Source organism: Chrysemys picta, chromosome 20 (assembly GCF_011386835.1).
Source record: "Chrysemys picta bellii isolate R12L10 chromosome 20, ASM1138683v2, whole genome shotgun sequence".
NCBI lineage: Eukaryota > Metazoa > Chordata > Testudines > Emydidae > Chrysemys > Chrysemys picta.
Genome location: NC_088810.1, coordinates 3,063,162 through 3,083,380, shown reverse-complemented (window position 1 = coordinate 3,083,380; position 20,219 = coordinate 3,063,162). Strand labels below are relative to the sequence as shown.

The window sequence follows — 20,219 nt, the reverse complement described above, 5'->3', positions numbered from 1 at the left end:
TTGTCCAACCGGTTCTAAAAGGGCTTTTAAATTTAAAGTGTCGCCTAAGGCGCTGACTCCGTGAGCTCCGGCAACTCCCCGCCCCACCCCCGGCCCCAGCTCACCTCCGCTGCGCCTCCACCTCCTCCTTCTCCCCTGAACGCTTCGCCCCGCTTCCCCTCCCCCCTCCCGCTTCCCGCGAATCAGCTGTTCACGCGGGAAGCCTGGGAGGGCTAAGAAGCAAGGGGCGGCTTCGCGCTCAGGCCCAGGGAGGCGGAGACGGAGTGGAGGTGAGCTGGGGTGGGGGGGGTGTGAGGAGGGCCGCCCATGCCGTGGCAGGTAACCCCCTGGTCCCCCCTAGCTACGCTACCCCGCCCCTAGGAGCCAGAGGGACCTGCCGGATGCTTCCTGGGAGCCGCCCCAGGTAAGCACCACTGGGACTCCCCACCTCACCCCCCGGCAGGTCCCTCTGGCTCTTAGGGGCAGGGTGGGCACCCACTACGGTGGCCCACAAGACCCTCCTGCCCGGCCCCTGAGCTCCTGGCCGGGGAGCCTAGTCCCCGGCTGTTCCCCCTCCCGCACAGCTTCAGCTCGCCCCGCCGCCGGCGCATGCTTTGGGCGGTGGGCTGTGAGCTCGGCCTGACCCGGAGCTCCAGCCGAGCGGCACGGCTGTAGCACCACCAGCCACCTCCAGGCAGTGCGGTGCAGGGGCAGGGAGCAGGGAGGGGGTGTTGGATAGAGTTCAGGGGGGTGGTCGGGGTGGGGGGGTGGATAGGGGTCGGGGCGGTCAGAGGGCAGGAACGGGGGATTGAATGGGGGCAAGGGTCCGGGGGGCAGTCAGGAAGGAGGGGGGTGTTGGATGGGGTGGCAGGGGGCAGTCAGGGGTAGGGGTTCCGGGGGTGGACAGGGGACAGGAAGAAGGGGTGGTTGGATGGGGCAGGGGTCCCGGGGGGCCATCAGGAATGAGAGGAGGGGTTGGATGGGGCGGGGGGGCAGTCAGGGGACAGGGAAGGGGAGTGGATGGGGCAGGAGTCCCGGGGGACGGGCGCAGGCCACGACCCCCTCATGGGGTGAGGAGGGATCCGGTTGTTAAGATTTTGACAGCTCATCACTGAAGGCAAGCGCTTTGCCGTCCAGTTTTCACTTCTACTCGCACACCGGCTGAATTGACTCTGTCACGAGGACGGCTGGGTTATTATGGGACGAAGCCCTGGGGTTAGACTTGATTGTATCCTCTTTTCCTGAGCCACAAAGTCTCGCATCCTCCCTGCTCGCTGCCAAGGGAGCGAGCTGGGTATTCAAACACTGGCCTGGGAAGTCAGGGAGTGGGGTCTAGTGGTTAAAGCAAGAGGCACTGGGAGCCAGGACGCCTGGGTTCCCCCGCTCAGTGCCAGAACTAAACCCACCCCGCCCCCAGCCTGGGGATTGCGGTTTAATGGGTTGGAGGATGGTCTGGGAGCCAGGACTTCTGCGTTCTAGCCACAGCTCGGCTGTGTGACTCTGGGCAAGTAATTCGCCCCTAAACTCTCGGTGTTTGTTTCCTCCTCTGTGGGATGGGCTGGCGGCTGGCTGCGCGGTGCCGGCCCCGGGGACACACAGAGGGGTCGAGCTCTGAGCGTTTCTGAGCCAGCATCTGCCCCCCACGAAAATGTCCCTTAAAAGAAAAATCTTACATAGGAAATGAAATAGAGGAGATTGGAGCCAGGGCAGCTGCACTTCCAGATGCGGACACCAGGGGGAGCCATATGCAGACCTTAGACTAATGTATTGACACCTGGGGCCGGATGGGGGCTGGCGCCCCCTAGAGGGGAAAGGCCCCGAGTCCCATTCCCCGCCCCCTTGGGCCTGACAGTCCCCTGTCCTGGAACCGGATCAGGGCCTGCAGCCCCTAGAGAGGAAAAGCCGCATGTCCTGTTCCCGTATGTGATTTAAGCCGCTTTATTTAAAGCCCAAATTAATTCCTGGATGTCCTTACGTCCCTTTAGACTCGATTCTATTGGACCTTTCCCTTCCCTCGCTCCCACTCTCGGCCGCTCGGGTCTTTCAGGGGCTCTTCACATGCCAGATTTAAAATGGCAAAGGGACATCCTATGCCCCGCACTCCCTCTCCCTGGAGAAAGATTCTCCTTTAATTATGCATGGATTGCAAAGCAGAAGGGGGGCTCTTTTTCAACCAGAGAGCGAGAGAGAGAGTGTGTGTGTGTGTGTGTGTAAAAAGAACAATACAGACTAACACGGCTGCTACTCTGAAACCTGTGTGTGTAACTTTTTCTGTTTGGAGGTGAAATCTCTGAGCTCCCTCACTGTGTGTGTAACTAAATAAGCCCGAACCGTCCCCGGGGTCTCCGCCAGTTCCCATCCCTGCCGAGGAGAAATGAATAATTCTGTGCATTTCAGTGGTGTCACCAGGCACAACTGGGATCTGGGCCCCGTCGTGCCAGGCGCTGCCCACACACAGCCAGAGACAGGCCCTGCCCCGAGCGCTCACAGTCTAACAGGATCATTATCCCTATTGTACAGAGAGGGAAACTGAGGCAGAGAGCGTGGCCCTGACTTGCCAATGGGAAGCTGAGCTGGGGAAGAAAGCTAGACATCCATCGTCCCTGACCCCTGTGTGTGGTTCCTGTTTTGCCCAGGGCGGAAGGGAAGGTTTCAGGAACCAAGGGGAAGCCACTGAGGGTCATGAGCCAGACCTGAGCCTTCGGAAAGAAACAGAGTCCAGAAACCCCATGTCACAACTCTCAGTTCCCCAAGGGCTTCTGGGAAGAGGTGAGCGGGGCACGTATGGGGGGAGCACCTGGGGTTGCTGCTGTCCCAGTCCTGGACTCCCCCGCCAGCTCCACCGGTGCCCCTCATTCCCGACCTGCAGCCCCCCGCTAGCCCAACTCTGGGCTCCCCCTGGGCCCCGTGCAGCTGCTAGGACTGCAGGGATTTCTCCCTATCAGGGGAAGGGCTCATATTTTCCAGCCCAGGATCCAGGCTGATTTCCGACCCCTCCCGTCGCTCTTGAAAATAGCCGTTTGCGGCTCACCCGTCCCTTTATGAATCATATTTTCTCTTCCTCCCAGTTAGCGGAGCTCCCTTATTCACCATGACAGGGCACCTTGGCTGCCGCTCATGTAACACAGCTTCAGCAGTGCTCAGCCGGCGCCGAGATGCAGCCACCTCTGGGGTGGGACAGGGGGGTTGGTTATACAGGGCCCCCTCGCTCGGCACTGAGATGCAGCCACCTTTGGGGTGGGGCACGAGGGCTGGTTATACAGGGCCCCCTCGCTCGGCACTGAGATGCAGCCACCTCTGGGGTGGGGGGGGGGCTGGTTATACAGGGACCCCTCGCTCGGCACTGAGATGCAGCCACCTCTGGGGTGGGACGGGGGGGCTGGTTATACAGGGCCCCCTCGCTCGGTGCCGAGATGCAGCCACCTCTGAGATGGGACACAGGGGCTGGTTATACAGGGCCCCCTCGCCTGGCGCTGAGATGCAGCCACCTCTGGGGTGGGACGCTGGGGCTATAACAGGGTTCAGAAAAGAAACTAGATTAGTTCATGGGGGATAGGTCCATCAATGGCTATTAGCCCGGATGGGCAGGGATGGTATCCTTAGCCTCTGTTTTCCAGAAGCTGGGAATGGGCGACAGGGGATGGATCACTTGATGATTTCCTGTTCTGTTCATTCCCTTGGGGGCACCTGGCACTGGTCGCTGTCGGAAGACAGGATACTAGGCTAGATGGACCTTTGGTCTCACCCAGTCTGGCCGTTCTTATGTTCTTATACAGGGACACCTCGCCCGGTGCTGAGATGCGGCTGCTTCTGGGGCAGGGCGGCTGTGTATACAGGGGAACAAATCCCTAGCCCGTCCCAGGTGTGTGTGTGGGGGAGGGGGGCGCAGGGCGGGGCGGCCGGGGAAATCAGGGATGCCACAGGATGTGCCTGGGCTGAGTCAGGGGTGGCAGCCTCCCTGGTGACTCAGAGCCCAGCGGGGCTGGGGGGGGCTGAGAGGGGCTGGGGGTGAGTCACCTCCTTCTTGGGGGGCACCGGCAGGGTTGGGGGGGGAGCCCAGGGCTGGGCTAGCAGGGGCTGCGGCTCAGGAGTGAGGGGCACCGGCCGGGCTGGGGGGGAGCCCAGGGCTGGGCTAGCAGGGGCTGCGAGTCGGGAGTGAGGGGCACCGGCAGAGCCGTGTTGGGGGGAGGAGCTCAGTCTGTGGCTTGGACGGAGCCTTTCCTTGAAAACTATCCGACCCCCCCTCCCGCCCCAGGCTGGGGAAGGAGAGGGAGATGGGGAGGGCAGGGGGCAGATTCCAGCCCCTCCCACCTGGGCTCCAAGCCAGGTCTGTCCCTTCAGAGACCCCCACCCTGCCCATGACTCAGGAATTCACCAGCCACCTCCCCGGCTCGGACCCACCCCCGAGACAGGGGGTGGGAGGGGAATCCCTCCCCCTCCCCACCCCCGTTCCTGGGGGGCGGGGTCTGGGATTCAGGTCCCACGCCACCCCCACCCCCAGCCCTGCCGGTGCCCCTCACTCCCGATCTGCAGCCCCTCACCCAGCCCTGGGCTCCGCCCCCCCAGCTCTGCCGGTGCCCCTCACTCCCGACCCGCAGCCCCCTGCTAGCCCAGCCCTGCCCCCCAGCTCTGCCGGTGCCCCTCACTCCCGACCTGCAGCCCCTGCCAGCCCAGCCCTGGGCTCCTTCCCCCGCCCCTTTTCGTCCCAGGACACTTGCTGCTCCTTTAAGTCCCTCCCCTCCCCGCCAACCCTCACCCTCACCCTGCCCTGCCGCACCCAGGGGCCAGATCGCGGCGGGGCAGAGAAGGGAGCGACCCAGAGCCGAACCCAGCAGCTGCCAGGTGCCCTTGCCCGGCTGGGGATCCCCCCGCTCCACCCCTCCGCCTGCCACCCTCTCCCTCTCCCTCTTCCCTCCACCTGCTGCCCTTCACCTGCTTGTCTGGGTCTGTCACCTTCCCTCCGTACTTCTACCCTCCACCCGCCCCTGCCACCTTCCCTTTGCCCGCTGTCATCTTCCCTCGATCTTCCCCTGCCACCTTCCCTCCACTCGCCCCTGCCACCTTCCCTCCATACTTCTACCCTCCACCCGCCCCTGCCACCTTCCCTTTGCCCGCTGCCACCTTCCCTCCACCTTCCCCTGCCACCTTCCCTCCCTACTTCAACCCTCCACCTGCCCCTGCCACCTTCCCTTTGCCCGCAGTCACCTTCCCTCCACCTTCCCCTGCCACCTTCTCTCCCTACTTCAACCCCACACCCGCCCCTGCCACCTTCCCTCCCTACTACTACCCTCCACCTTCCCCTGCCACCTTCCCTCCCTACTACTACCCTCCACCTTCCCCTGCCACCTTCCCTCCCTACTTCTACCCTCCACCCGCCCCTGCCACCTTCCCTCCGTACTTCTACCCTCCACCCGCCCCTGCCACCTTCCCTTTGCCCGCTGTCATCTTCCCTTGATCTTCCCCTGCCACCTTCCCTCCACTCACCCCTGCCACCTCCCCTCTGTCCTAACACCCCTTCATCTGTCTCTCTTCCACGTTCCTTCTATCTTGTTATCACTCCATCTCTCTCTCTTCTACACTCCCTCCATTCTCTTCTCTCTCTGCCCATCTCTTCCAAATTCCCTCCTTTTCTCGGTCTCACCCGCTCCCTTTGTTCCACCGTCTCTGTCTGGGGCTGTCCCGTTCCCGCGGTCCCAGCACCTCTCTGCCAGGCTGACTCGCTCGCGTGCCGTCTCTCGCCAGTCACCCCCTTCTCTCTGCCGCCCGGCCTTTTGCAGTGACTCTCACCCCCTCCTTCCTTCCTTCCTTCCTTCCCCACCCCCTCGATTTCCCCCCCTTTCTGCTCCGTGCCCCTGCCAGCCCGCCTAGGGGTTGTGCCCCCCGGTGTCACACTGGCTGCGTGCTGGTTGCTGAAGCGCCAGCGATGGGGGCCAGCCGGGGGGTCCCTCGCCCCCTGCCTGCCCGTGCCCCCCTACGCCCATGAGATGGGAGTCAAGCAGAACCCCCCCGAAGCCGCAGTCCTGCCCGTGCCGGGGGCGCCGGGCGAGAACCTGCGGCGGCTGCAGCTGCGGAAGGGGCTGCTGAAGGCCGAGGGGCAGCTGGCGGGCTGGGGCCTGGCCCTGGCACTCGGGGGGATCCTGCTGATGGTGCTGCACACGGAGCTGGCCTGGTTCGGGGGCTGCAAGGTAGGAGGGTGCCCCTCACTCCCGACCTGCAGCCCCCTGCTTCCCCACCCCCCGCTCTGCCGGTGCCCCTCACTCCCGACCCGCAGCCCCTGCTTCCCCACCCCCAGCTCTGCCGGTGCCCCTCACTCCCGACCCGCAGCCCCTGCTACCCCCACCCCCAGCTCTGCTGGTGCCCCTCACTCCCGACCCGCAGCCCCTGCTTCCCCACCCCCCGCTCTGCCGGTGCCCCTCACTCCCGACCCGCAGCCCCTGCTTCCCCACCCCCTGCTCTGCCGGTGCCCCTCACTCCCGACCCGCAGCCCCTGCTACCTCCACCCCCCGCTCTGCTGGTGCCCCTCACTCCCGACCCGCAGCCCCTGCTATCCCACCCCCCACTCTGCTGGTGCCCCTCACTCCCGACCCGCAGCCCCTGCTTCCCCACCCCAGCTCTGCCGGTGCCCCTCACTCCCGACCCGCAGCCCCCCCTGCTTCCCCACCCCTCGCTCTGCTGGTGCCCCTCACTCCCGACCCGCAGCCCCCTGCTTCCCCACCCCCCACTCTGCCGGTGCCCCTCACTCCCGACCCGCAGCCCTCCCTGCTTCCCCACCCCCAGCTGTGCCGGTGCCCCTCACTCCCGACCCGCAGCCCCTGCTATCCCACCCCCAGCTCTGCCGGTGCCCTTCAGCCCCGACCCGCAGCCCCTGCTTCCCCACCCCCAACTCTGCCGGTGCCCCTCACTCCCGACCCGCAGCCCCTGCCAGCCCAGCCTGGGTCCACCCCCCAGCTCTGCCGGTGCCCCTCACTCCAGACCCAGAGCCCCATCCCGGAACTAGCCGCCACGTGCTGGAATTTGTTGCCTGGTGGCACAAGCCCCAGGCTGCAGAAACTTAATGATTCAAATCATTTATTTAACCAGCCACCAGCCACGGGCCATTGTGGGGAGGGATGCTGGGGGGGGGGGGGGTAGTGTCAGAGTGGGGGGCTGGGAGCCCGGACTCCTGGGTTCTATCTCTACATCTGGGAGGGGAGTGGGTTCTAGTGGGTTAGAGCAGGGGGGAGGGCCTGGGAGCCTGGACTCCTGGGTTCTCATCTTGTCCCTTGCTGTAGAACCCAGGAGTCCTGACTCCCTGCTCTGGAATCTCGGTGGGGTTTGGCTAACGGCTGGAACTCTCCGGCAGCCAATGGACCCTCCCAGCAGTTAGCCGTGGGCGCATCCTGGCTCGGTGTCTGGAACGGGCCCCTGGATCCGTTCTGGGCCCTCTCCCAGAACCCTCCCTTCTGTGGGCATGTCTGGGCGGGAACCCGGAGACGGTGCAAAAACAACCTGTACTGCAGGGAGCAGGGTGGGGGCTCTCACCTGGCAGGCAGGGCTGGTCCCGATGCCCCCGCGTGGCGCTAGGGGGCGCTGTGCTGCAGGGAGCAGGGTGGAGGAATTAGTGGGGAAACTGAGGCACGAAGCAGTGATCATTTTGATGTCTCTCTGGGCACCAGCTCCCGATGCAGACCTTGGCCATCCCGCTCCCACTCTTGGCACCATCCAGCCCCATTTGCAAGAAGCCGCCAAGACTGGCTGCTCCGATTGTTCCCAACACAATCGCGCCCTTCAGCGGGGGTGTTGATTCTGGGCCAGTGACAGGATAAATATTGATAGGGACGGAGGAGGTGGCAGCTTCATACGGAAGGAGATCGATAAATCATTGTACAGGGAATGGGGGAGGGTGGTCTGGGGGTTAGCGCGGGGGGGCTGGGAGCCAGGACTCCTGGGTTCTATCCCTGGCTCTGGGAGGGGAGTAGGGTCTAGTGGTTAGAGCAGGGGCTGGGAGCCAGGACTCCTGGGTTCTCTCCCTGGCTTTGGGAGGGGAGTGGGGTCTAGTGGTTAGAGCAGAGGGAGGGGCTGGGAGTCCGGACTCCGGGCTTCTTTCAGGGCTGGGTTCTGGGTTCCCTGCGCCCGCCTCTCTCCAAGCGGCCTTGCCCGCACCCTGCCCTCTTCTCTGTGGCGAATCCCCAAGTTCTTCCTGGCCTCACTCCAAACCCTCCACCTGCCCGGCAGCGCCGTGTTTGCTCAGGGTGGGGCTGCGATCTGAGCTGGGCTGGAGGCAGCCGTCTGGGACGGGGGGGGGGACGATCCCCACCCCCCACCCCCTTGGGGCCAGGCTGTGGTATCGGCCTTGGCTGGCGGCCGCTTTCCTGGGTCAATAACAAAGAACAATGAGATTTTGTACTGAGATCTACAGCGCCCCGGGGGGTCAAACACCCCAGACCCACCCACCCTGGCTGGGGCGGGAATGGGGCTCGGGGCCTCTCCCCTCTAGGGGGCGCTGGCTCCCATCCAGCCCCAGGGCAGGGCCTGGCTGGCTCAGGGGGTTTCACTCCCATTTTCTCTCCCCCTCTCAGTGGTTTGCGTATCTGTTCCTGGTGAAATGCCTCCTCTCGCTCTCCACCGCCGCCCTGCTGGGCGTCATCCTCGCCTTCCACGTCAAGGAGATCCAGGTAAGGCCCCTCCCCCCAAATGTCGGCCAGGCCAGGGTCCTAGGAACGTCCCCCCAGCTTGCCCTTAATTCCCCCCACCCCCAAGAAGGCTCCCCTTCAGTGGGTGGGGTGGGGGCACATTTGGGGTTCCCCTGTTTGGGACTGAAGCTCCCCCCAGCTGCTCTGAGCTCTTGGCTCTAAAGTAGCCACCTCCTTACCAGCTTTTCCCAAGTCAAATTGGAACCCAGGAGTCCTGGCTCCTCTTCTCGCCCCCCCCCCCCAACCACTAGACATCACTCCCCTCCCAGAGCCGGGGAAAGAACCCAGGAGTCCTGCCCCATCCCCCTACCCCCCTGCTCTAACCATTAGACTCACTCCCCTCCCAGAGCCGGGGAAAGAACCCAGGAGTCCTGGTTCCCAGGCCCCTCCCCGCACTCTAACCACTAGACCCCACTCCCCTCCCAGAGCCGGGGAAAGAACCCAGGAGTCCTGCCCCATCCCCCTACCCCCCTGCTCTAACCATTAGACATCACTCCCCTCCCAGAGCCAGGGAAAGAACCCAGGAGTCCTAGTTCCCAGGCCCCTCCCCGCACTCTAACCACTAGACCCCACTACCCTCCCAGAGCCAGGGAAAGAACCCAGGAGTCCTGCCCCATCCCCCTGCTCTAACCACTAGACATCACTCCCCTCCCAGAGCCGGGGAAAGAACCCAGGAGTTCTGCCCCATCCCCCTACCCCCCTGCTCTAACCATTAGACTCACTCCCCTCCCAGAGCCGGGGAAAGAACCCAGGAGTCCTGGTTCCCAGGCCCCTCCCCGCACTCTAAGCACTAGACCCCACTCCCCTCCCAGAGCCGGGAAAAGAACCCAGGAGTCCTGCCCCATCCCCCTACCCCCCTGCTCTAACCACTAGACCCCACTCCCCTCCCAGAGCCGGGGAAAGAACCCAGGAGTCCTGGCTCCCAGCCCCCACTCCAACCCCCCACACCAGTGACAGAAAACGCTCACTGACTATTTTTCCGTCGGTTGGGGGCAGATTCCATCTAATCTCCCCAGATCAGGCTGAGTTTGGGCTTTTCTAGCTGCTTCGGCTGCTGGTGGGTGACGGGGTTGTGAGTTGTGGGCTGGGTGTTTATGTCCCTGCTGCACACACACATACGCTCTCTCTCTCCCACACACACACACACACACACAAAGATACAGACACAGAGATACACACACACACACACACAGAGACACACACACAGAGTCACACACACGGACACACGCACACAGAGACAGACATGCACACAAAGACAAACACACAGACACGCACACACACAGACACACACACAGAAATACACACACGCACACAAACACACAGACACGCACACACACAGACACACACACAGAAATACACACACGCACACAAACACACAGACATGCCCACGGTGTTGGAGTCCCAGCCGCCTGTGGGGCGGAAACGGGAGGTTGATCTTGCGAGGGTGGAAGTTTCCCGCCCCAGGGGAGTGAAGAGATCCCGGCTGTGAGTCACCTGCACACGCCTCTGGGCCCAGACGTAAACACACGGAGCAGGGCTCAGCCCCCCCAGCAGTGGGTCACACACACACACACTCCCGCTCTCCCCCCCCCCCCCGCACCCCGGTCCAGCCACTCCTGGGCCCCACTAATGGGAGAGTAGCTCTGGGTCTCCCTGCCCCTGCCCTGATGGTCCCTGGGGGGCAGGGCAGTGGGGGGCTGTTACTGGCCCCCACCCGCAGCAGCTGGCTGTGGGGCTGAGCTCCCCACAGACCCCCAGGAGCCGGAGCTGGGGCCGGGAGGACGGTGGTTGCTCCATTGAACGGAGGGTCCTCCCCCAGGCAGGGGCAAATCCCAGAGAGGGCAAGAAAGATGGAGAAAGTGAAAATGGAAGAGAGAAACCGTGACAGAGAGAGAGGGGTGAAGTCAGGACTCCTGGGTTCTCTCCTCGGCTCCGGGAGAGGAGTGGGGTCTGGTGGGTTAGAGCCGGGGGGGGGGGGGGAGCCCGGACTCCTGGGTTCTCTCCCCGGCTCCGGGAGAGGAGTGGGGTCTGGTGGATTAGAGCCGGTGGGGAGCCCGGACTCCTGGGTTCTCTCCTCGGCTCCGGGAGAGGAGTGGGGTCTGGTGGATTAGAGCCGGTGGGGAGCCCGGACGCCTGGGTTCTCTCCCCGGCTCCGGGAGAGGAGTGGGGCCTGGTGGGTTAGAGCCGGGGGGGGGGGCCGGGGGGGAGCCCGGACTCCTGGGTTCCATGCTCTCCCTCTCTCTCCCCCCACAGCTCTTCATGCTGGACAACTCGCTCCAGGACTGGCGCATCGCGGTGAGCGGCCCCAAACTGGGCCTGATCCTGCTGGAGCTGCTGGTCTGCGCCCTGCACCCCTTCCCCACGGGGGGCTCCCCCTGCCTGGCCCCCGAGCTGGGCCCCCCGACGTCCTTCCTGCCAGGGGCCGAGATGCTGCTGTCGCTGATGATGTTCCTGCGGCTGTACCTGGTCCCGCGGGCCGCGCTGCTGCAGAGCCACGTGCTGGGGGACGCCTCGTACCGCACCATCGGCTCCCTCAACCAGATCCGCTTCCGGTACCCCTTCGTCCTGCGTCTGCTGGTCAACGGCCAGCCCGGCCGCGTGCTGCTGGTGCTCACCCTGGGGCTCTGGCTCACCGCCTCCTGGGTGCTGTCCGTCTGCGAGAGGTGTGGCCGGGCGCGGGGCGGCCAAGGGCCCCAGGGCAGGCTGGGAAAGCGGCCAACGTAGGCCCCGAGCGGATTGTGGGAGAGCAGGCTTGGCCCCAGGGATGGAGGCAGCTGAGGGCCCTGGGGCATCGTGGGAAAGCAGGCAACTTTCGGCTGAGGTGCACTGTGGGAAAGTGGTCCAGGGCCGAAGTGCATTGTGGGAAAGGGGCCAACTTACGGCCCAAGTGCACCATGGGAAAGCAGGTTAATTTAGGCCCAGGTGCATCATGGGAAAGTGGCCAAAGGCCCAAGTGAATCGAAGGGAAGCAGGCTACTGAAGGCCAGGTGCATCATGGGAAAGCGGCCAAAGGCCCAGCGGCATGGTGGGAAAGCCGGCAATTGAAGGTGAATGGAAAAGGGGCCAAGCGGCCAGGTGCATTGTGGGTTGAGGAGCTCCCGCTGTAGGCCCAAGGGCATGCTGGGAAAGCAGCCAGGCAGAAGGCCCAGGGGCATTGGAGTGGAGGGATAGCTCAGTGGTTTGAGCATTGGCCTGCTAAACCAAGGCCAAGGGTTGTGAGTTCAATCCTTGAGGGGGCCACTTAGGGAACGGGGGGAAAAAACTGTCTGGGGATTGGTCCTGCTTTGAGCAGGGGGTTGGACTAGATGATCTCCTGAGGTCCCTTCCAACCCTGATATTTTATGGCTCTCTCAAAATAATGAGGTTGGCCATTGTGGGGGCGGGGGCAAGGCAGGCTCAGTGGGGGGGTCTCTGACGCTGTCTCTCTGCCCCCCATGCTGCAGGGAGAACGGAGCAGGGCACCTGGAGGGGACGTTCTGGCTAATCCCCATCACCTTCCTCACCATCGGCTACGGGGACGTGGTGCCAGTGACGGTGTGCGGCCGGCTGGTCTGTCTGTGGACCGGCATCATGGTAAGGGCTGTGCCCCCCCTGCAGCACAGCGCCCCCTAGTGCTGCCCTGGAACCCTGCCTGGCTAATCGCATCCCCTGTCTCTGCCGCAGGGCGTTGGCTGCACGGCGCTGCTGGTGGCAGTGGCAGCCGACAAACTGGAGTTCAACCGGGCGGAGAAACATGTTCACAACTTCATGATGGACATACAGTGCACCAAAGAGGTGGGGCAGAACCCAGGCGTCCGGGCCCCCAGACTCCCCTGCTCTGACCTCACTCCCCTCCCAGCGCCGGGGACGTGGCTGTTTTCCAAATGTCCTTCTGTGGATGGGGATGGGAAACGCTCCCGGTGCCTGCTGGGGGGGGGAGGAGGCAGGGCCCCCCATGCCACCCCCCCCGCCCCCAGCCAGGCCCTGACGCCCCCCCGCTCCCCCCCCCCCGACATGGTGGGGCTTGGCTGGGCCCCCGTGGGCTGCTTGGCCTGCACAGACTGACACAGGGGTATTGTGAGAAAGTGGCCAAGCCCTGGAAATCCAGGTGCATTGTGGGACAGGGGAATAGTAAGACCCGGTGCATGGTGGGAAAGTGCCCAACCCTGTGGCCCAGGTGCATTGTGGGAAGTATAGGGAGCAACCTCAGAGTTCAGGTCCCACCCTAAAAGCCCAGCCCATGGGCCCCAGGTGGGGCGGGGGGGTAGGGCAGGGAACTGCTGGCCCGGTGCATTGTGGGAAGGATCCTGACATGACTCCGTGTCCCTCCCAGATGAGGAACTCGGCAGCGAACGTCCTACAGACGGCTTGGCTCTTCCACAGACACAGCAAGGCCAAGGCCAGGGCCGGGCGCCGAGTCCGGACGCATCACAGGCGCTTGCTGGCGGCCATCCACAGGTGAATGACAGCGCCCGGACGCCTGGGTCCGCTCCCGGCTTCTGGGGGTGAGGGCGGAGGGGTCTAGTGGGTTAGAACAGGGGGGCTGGGAGCCAGGACTCCTGGGTTCTCTCCCTAGCTCTGGGAGGGGACTGGGGAGCCCATGGCTGGACTAGCAGGGGGCTGCGGGTCGGGAGTGAGGGGCACCGGCTGGTCTAGCAGGGGGCTGCGGGTCGGGAGTGAGGGGCACCGGCTGGTCTAGCAGGGGGCTGCGGGTCGGGAGTGAGGGGCACCGGCTGGACTAGCAGGGGGCTGCGGGTCGGGAGTGAGGGGCACCGGCTGGACTAGCAGGGGGCTGCGGGTCGGGAGTGAGGGGCACCGGCTGGTCTAGCAGGGGGCTGCGGGTCGGGAGTGAGGGGCACCGGCTGGACTAGCAGGGGGCTGCGGGTCGGGAGTGAGGGGCACCGGCTGGACTAGCAGGGGGCTGCGGGTCGGGAGTGAGGGGCACCGGCTGGACCAGCAGGGGGCTGCGGGTCGGGAGTGAGGGGCACCGGCTGGACCAGCAGGGGGCTGCGGGTCGGGAGTGAGGGGCACCGGCTGGACCAGCAGGGGGCTGCGGGTCGGGAGTGAGGGGCACCGGCTGGACCAGCAGGGGGCTGCGGGTCGGGAGTGAGGGGCACCGGCTGGACCAGCAGGGGGCTGCGGGTCGGGAGTGAGGGGCACCGGCTGAGCTCTTTCTCCGGTGCTGCAGGTTCCGGGAGGTCCGGATTCGGCACCGGAAGCTCCGAGATCAGGTTAACGCCCTGGTGGACATGTCGAAGGTGAGTTCTGCCTGCACGTCCCAGCCTGGCTTCCCCCTCCCAGGGCCCCTAAGTAACCCAGCCCCACACAGCCCCCTGCTCGGGGACAGGAAGGTAGAAACTGCAGGGACTGAGCCAGGATGGGGGGCTGGGGGCCAGGACTCCTGGGTTCTCTCCCCGGCTCTGGAAGGAGAGTGGGGTCCAGTGGGTTAGAGCAGGGGGGCAGGACTCCTGGGTTCTCTCCTGAGCTCTGGGGGGGATTGGGGTCCAGTGGTCCAGGGCACTGTGGGTTGGGAGTGAGGGGCACCAGCTGGGCAGGCTGTGGGGCGCTGCTGCCCTCCAGGGGCTTCACGTCATCTCCCTCCCCCACCCCGAGGCTCAGCCTCAGCGGGGGGAGGGGGGCGTCTGACCCTTGGCCGCTTTCCCACGATGCCCCGGGGTTTTGTCCGCTCCCCCCCCCCAGGTGCAGACGATTCTCTGCGACCTCAGCACTGGGCTTAGCACCTCCCAGCGGGGCCTGGAGAAGCGAATCGACGCCCTGGACCAGAAGCTGGAGGCGCTGACGCGCCTGGTGACGGCCGCCCTGGAGGCCAAACAACCACAGGAGCCGTGGCTGCTACAGCCCCAGGACAGCCAGACAGGTGGGCATGGTGCCCCTCACTCCCGACCCGCAGCCCCTGCCAACCCAGTCCTGCCGGTGCCCCTCACTCCCGACCCGCAGCCCCTGCCAGCCCAGCCCTGCCGGTGCCCCTCACTCCCGACCCGCAGCCCCTGCCAACCCAGTCCTGCCGGTGCCCCTCACTCCCGACCCGCAGCCCCTGCCAGCCCAGTCCTGCTGGTGCCCCTCACTCCCGACCCGCTGCCCCTGCCAGCCCAGTCCTGCCGGTGCCCCTCACTCCCGACCCGCAGCCCCTGCCAGCCCAGTCCTGCCGGTGCCCCTCACTCCCGACCCGCAGCCCCCTGCCAGCCCAGCCCTGCCCCCCCCAGCTCTGCCGGTGCCCCTCACTCCTGACCCGCAGCCCCCTGCCAGGCCAGCCCTGGGCTCCCCCCCAGCTCTGCCGGTGCCCCTCACTCCTGACCCGCAGCCCCTGCCAGCCCAGCCCTGCCCCCCCCAGCTCTGCCGGTGCCCCTCACTCCTGACCCACAGCCCCCTGCCAGCCCAGCCCTGCCCCCCCCAGCTCTGCCGGTGCCCCTCACTCCTGACCCGCAGCCCCCTGCCAGGCCAGCCCTGGGCTCCCCCCCAGCTCTGCCGGTGCCCCCTCACTCCTGACCCGCAGCCCCTGCCAGCCCAGCCCTGGGCCCCCCCAGCTCTGCCGGTGCCCCTCACTCCCGACCCGCAGCCCCCTGCTAGCCCAACCCTGCCGGTGCCCCTCACTCCTGACCCACAGCCCCCTGCCAGCCCAGCCCTGCCCCCCCCAGCTCTGCCGGTGCCCCTCACTCCTGACCCGCAGCCCCCTGCCAGGCCAGCCCTGGGCTCCCCCCCAGCTCTGCCGGTGCCCCTCACTCCTGACCCGCAGCCCCTGCCAGCCCAGCCCTGGGCTCCCCCCCAGCCCTGCCGGTGCCCCTCACTCCCGACCCACAGCCCCCTGCCAGCCCAACACTGCTGGTGCCCCTCACTCCCCACCCGCAGCCCCTGCCAGCCCAGCCCAGCCCCCACCCCCCAGCTCTGCCGGCGCCCCTCACTCCCCACCCGCAGCCCCTGCCAGCCCAGCCCTGGGCCCCCCCAGCTCCGCCGGTGCCCCTCACTCCCCACCCGCAGCCCCTGCCAGCCCAGCCCCCGCCCCCCAGCTCTGCCGGTGCCCCTCACTCCCGACCCGCAGCCCCCTGCCAGCCCAGTCCTGCCGGTGCCCCTCACTCCCGACCCGCAGCCCCTGCCAGCCCAGCCCGGGGCTCCCCCCCAGCCCTGCCGGAGCCCCCCACTCCCGACCCGCAGCCCCTGCCAGCCCAGCCCTGGGCTCCCCCCACACCAGCTGTGCCTGCGACTCCACAAGCCCCCCTTTTCCTCTCCACCCCTTAGTGTGTGGGGGGGAGGGTGGGGCTGGGGTGTGAAATTTAAAGGGCCGGGACCCTCGTTTTGGTTCCCCCTGGGGCAAGATTAACCTCTGGCTCCGTTTCTCTCTGCTCCGCAGGCCGGTGAGGAGGGGTTGACCCGGCGTTGGAGCCCAGACCCTGGTCCAGGGGGTGCCTGCCCCATAGGGGCCTACAGGGACTCAGCCCCCTGTCCCCTGACTGAAGGAGACACCACTTGGGGGGGATGGGAATGGGTGGACAACAGCGCCATCTGTTGGCCACAGGCCTGAACCGCAGGTTGCCTGTGCTCCCCCCAGCTCCGAAGTGCAAGGGGGTCACACACACGAAGGGTCACACACGGCGCGCGCCTGCCTTGAGGGAATCCCCACTGGGGAACGATCCACGCCGCGGGCCCACGCTTTGTGGCAGGACACCCCCAGCTGTGAGCGGGCGTGCGAAGACCCAGGCTGCAGAAGATGGAAGGCACGTGCTTCACACCAGTAGATTTGTGGTTGTGAACAGGTGTGCGAGGGATCCAGGATGTGAGACAGGGAAGGCACACGCTTTGCACGAGGGGAGCTCTGAGTGCGAGCAGCCCTGCGTGGGACTGAGGGTCTGAGAGACAGACAGAGTGTGCTCTGCACAAGAGGTGCTGTGACTGGGAGCAGGCGTGTGAGGGATCCAGGATGTGAGTGAGGGAAGACACACGCTTTGCACAAGGGGCTCTGGGATTGTGAAGGCTCCAGGGTGTGAGACACGGCAGGCCCGCGCTGTGCACAAGAGCGAGCGGTGAATGTGAGCCGTTGTGAAAAGAACCAGGCTGTGAAACACGACCAGCCCCTGGTTTGCACCAGGGGCACCGTGACTGTGAACAGGCATGTGAGGGATGCTGGCTGTGAAACACGGCAGATGCATGCTTTGCACCAGGGGCTCTGGCATGTGAGGGACCCAGTGTACGAGACTTGGAAAGCACCTGCTTTGCACAAGGGGCTTTGGGATCATGAGCAGCCGTGCAAGCCCCTAGAAATGTGAAATACAGAGCACATGGGTGTCATGACAGGTGGCGGCTCAGTGTGCAAGGGGGCTAAGTGTGAAAGAGAGCGGTTCCCCTCTTCAGATAAGGTTGTGCATGCTCGCACCAAGTGCCCAGGAAGCAGACCATGGAGGGCACGACCCTCACCTGGGGCAAATGGCCGTGCGTACAGCACCAGGCGCGTCCAAGGCCGGTTCTTGTCGCTGCCCAGCCTGGAGCACCACGAAATAGCCAGGGCAGGAACGGCCCCTTGAGCTTGGGGTTTAATGCAGGGGATGTCGGTGCCTTGCACGTTTCAGCCAAGAGGCAAACCCGAGGCCTCAGCCCCTTGTGGGCACTAGGGCCCTCCTCGTTCCCCCTCCCGCCCCAGACTCAGGGCGTGGACCCAGGCATCCTGGACAAAGCCCCGCTCCCGTGATTCCCTTCTGCTTCCCTAAACTCCCCGCTGCAGCTTCAGTTCTCCCTCACGTGCTGTCCTAACCCCCTGGAGATGGCTGCATCTCAGCACTGTGGGGTCCCTGCATAAACAGCCCCTGTGCCCCACCCCAGAGGTGGCTGCATCTCAGCGCCGGGCAAAGGGGCCTGTCTAGCCATTTGGGCTTAGAGTCGGGAACATCTCAGGCAAAAATGGGAATCGGAAGTGTGTGTGTGGGGGGGGGGGGGGAACTGGAATCCCCTCAATTAACATGACATGACAGCCCCAGTGGGGTTAGATGGAGGGTGTGAATTACCCTGCAGAGATGTTGGGGGGCGTTTTGTGTCCATCAGCTCTTCGGGGCAGGGACCAGCTTTGGGGTTTGGGTTTGTCCAGTGGCTGGCATCCGGGTTGGGGGGGACTGAGGGACCCCCATAGTCCCCCGAATGCCTAGCCGTGCTGTTGTACAGCGCCTGGCACGGGGGCCCTGGGGTGCTGGATACCCAGACGTGCTGCCGTACAGCGCCTGGCGCGGGGGCCCTGGGGTGCTGGATGCCCAGACGTGCTGCCGTACAGCGCCTGGCGCGCTGGCTCCCGTCGGTCTGATGGTTACAGACACAGCTGCTGCATTGGAAATAAAAGAACCGTTTGCCCATGTGCCCGCCTCTGCCTCTCTTCTTTACTTCTGAGTTCGGCTGCCCTGGGTCCAAAAATCTCCCTCCCATTCAGCTGCCCCCTTCCGCACACCAGCCCCCCATCACCCAAATGAACCCTGTAGATAAATCTCTGTATTAAGCATCTTCACATGACTTTCATATGACTTTGTATTATGCCTCTTCATATAACCCTGTATTAAGTTATTTTCATACAACTTTGTATCGAGTCCTTTGATATAGGAACTTTGTATCAGATCCCTACGTAGAAAAACTTCTAGAAAACTTTGTGTTAAGCTTTGGTATAATGTTATAGCCCCTAAGGAAGAAAAATGTCTTTTTGCTAGGAGTAGAATAAGATTCCCCCTCCCCACACTCCCTTAATCAATTGCCGTGTTGAATGAATGATGTGTGAATGATCAAGGCGTGGAAGGCAGCACCTCCAGACAGCTAGTTGGAGAGGGGATGGAAGCCAGACCCAAGGAAAATCAAACTTGTCAAGTGGGCTCACTAAAGGAGAGCAGACATATTGACGGCCTGGGGGGTGTTTAGAAGCAAGCACCTTCTTTTGGAAACACCCTCTTTGAACAGCATTGGGACAGCACCCAGAAGGAAGCAGCACAAAGGACCAATGGACGCAGATTTTGCATCCGGTACAGATTGGCATGAGAGGGAAGCTGCTATAAATGTGAGGTGTCTTGCAGAGGACCCTGGGTCTTGTCAACATGGGAGCATTGATCCAGACTGGCAGAAGCCCGGCTCCACCCCTCCCCTAACTCACTCACCTGGCCAGAGAAGTTAAGGGAGCAACTCGTTGGTAACATCAACAAGACGGAGGGTGTTTGTGTGTGTGTGTGTGTGTGAGTGCATGAGTGTAATATATATCATATGCATATGATACAGGGTTGATTGATGCATGTATTACCAATAAATGTGGTGTTTGCCTTATTCCCCCTGAAAAGACCCTGTGCAGTACTTTAAGTACAACAACCCCACCTCCCCTGCACCCAGACTCCCCCCACCCAAGCGCCAACCACCTTCACTTGATCCCCCCTGCAGACTCCCATAGCCCCTGCACCTGGCACCTCCCTGTGCATCCAGATCCCCCACTGAGGTGCCTGCACCCAGACTGCCCCCCAGAACCCTCTTACCCCCCCCCCAGAACCCTCTTACCCCCATCTGGATCCCCCACACTAAGTCCCTCTGCACTCGGATCCTGCTGCCGGGCTGAGACTCCCTGCCCACATCTGGTGAGCCTGGCGCAAAAGGGGCAGGGCCCCAGGGTGTTTCTGGGGCAGGCCTGGCCCTTGTGCTGTGTCAGGGTCAGGTTCAGTCTCACTGCCAAGTCCCTGTCCCAGGGGAGAGGGAAGGCTGCAGGGTGATCTCCCACCTCCAGGCAGCCAGTGGCCTGTGCTCCCCACTGCCATGGTGGAGCCTCCACATTTATTTATTATTTAAAAAAATCAGAATTTTAAAATATGATGCCCAGAATTTGCTGCAGAATTCCCTCCGGAATATGGGGCGCTGTACAGCTGTGATGGTGGGACTGTGAAGGGGGTGCTGGACAGCAGGGGATCTGTGGGGGGGAGTTGGGCAGGGTGCTGTGTAGTTGTGGTGGGATATCAGCGGGAGGGGTCTCTAAGCAGGGGGTGCTGGGCATAGGGATCTGTGGGGGAAGTTTCTGGGTGAGGGGGCGCTGGCATAAGGGCAGGGCACTGGGCAGGGGGGCGGGTGTGGAAGGGGCACGCTGGCAGCACAGGGCTGGGCGGGACAGTGTGCCCCCAGCACTTTGGGGGTTGTAAACAGTGCCCTTGTGCTGGGCTGAGTGGGGCCACTCCTGCTGCGCTGCGTCTCATTGCCCCCAACCGGCCCCTCGCTCTGCGGACCGCCCCCATCACATGCCCTGTTTCCCCAATGGGGGCCCACAAATATGTTTGGTGCCGGGCCCACAAAAAGTTAATCCGGCCCTGCCTGGAGGGACTCAACCCCCTGTCCCCTGACTGAAGGAGACACCACTTGGGGGGCTGGGAATGGGTGGACAACAGCGCCACCTGGTGGCCGCAGGGCGGTACCGCAGGTTGCCTGTGGGGGCCCCCCCAACTCCGAAGTGCAAGGGGGTCACACACCCGAAGGGTCACACACGGCGCGCGACTGCCTTGAGGAGATCCCCACTGGGGAACAATCCACGCCGCAGGCCCACACTTTGCGGCAGGGCACCCCCAGCTGTGAGCGGGCGTGCAA

General features: G+C 64.2%; 2 protein-coding genes across 4 annotated transcripts; both read left to right on the top strand.

The window, feature by feature from the left end:
- The first annotated feature begins 380 nt into the window (after positions 1-380).
- Positions 381-5,759, top strand: LOC135976883 (uncharacterized). The gene is made up of 2 exons (XM_065574637.1): positions 381-403; positions 4,544-5,759. Exons 1-2 carry the CDS (start codon positions 381-383, stop codon positions 5,757-5,759), a joined length of 1,239 nt encoding a protein of 412 aa, XP_065430709.1.
- On the top strand, positions 4,784-18,966 carry KCNN4 (potassium calcium-activated channel subfamily N member 4). 3 transcript variants are annotated; one of them, XM_065574762.1, is made up of 9 exons: positions 4,784-4,821; positions 8,538-8,633; positions 10,905-11,314; positions 12,095-12,224; positions 12,315-12,425; positions 12,964-13,088; positions 13,819-13,888; positions 14,331-14,508; positions 15,997-18,966. In XM_065574762.1, exons 3-9 carry the CDS (start codon positions 10,911-10,913, stop codon positions 16,002-16,004), a joined length of 1,026 nt encoding a protein of 341 aa, XP_065430834.1. In that variant the 5' UTR covers positions 4,784-4,821; positions 8,538-8,633; positions 10,905-10,910; the 3' UTR covers positions 16,005-18,966. The 3 variants fall into 3 exon arrangements, with proteins under 3 accessions (XP_065430834.1, XP_065430833.1, XP_065430832.1); XM_065574761.1 differs by lacking the exon at positions 4,784-4,821 and adding an exon at positions 5,800-6,164 and having other exon boundaries at positions 10,905-11,203; XM_065574760.1 differs by lacking the exon at positions 4,784-4,821 and adding an exon at positions 5,801-6,164 and having other exon boundaries at positions 15,997-18,965.
- The last annotated feature ends 1,253 nt before the right edge of the window (positions 18,967-20,219 follow it).

Bases quoted from the DNA above. Each gene is read 5' to 3' on its own strand.
- LOC135976883 (XM_065574637.1), top strand. From the start codon at position 381: ATGCTTCCTGGGAGCCGCCCCAG. The intron at 404-4,543 runs GTAAGCACCACT...CTCCGCCCCCCC, and splicing joins CTTCCTGGGAGCCGCCCCAG to AGCTCTGCCGGTGCCCCTCA.
- KCNN4 (XM_065574760.1), top strand. From the start codon at position 5,964: ATGGGAGTCAAGCAGAACCCCCCCGAAGCCGCAGTCCTGCCCGTGCCG. The intron at 6,165-8,537 runs GTAGGAGGGTGC...TCCCCCTCTCAG, and splicing joins CCTGGTTCGGGGGCTGCAAG to TGGTTTGCGTATCTGTTCCT. The intron at 12,426-12,963 runs GTGGGGCAGAAC...TGTCCCTCCCAG, and splicing joins ACATACAGTGCACCAAAGAG to ATGAGGAACTCGGCAGCGAA.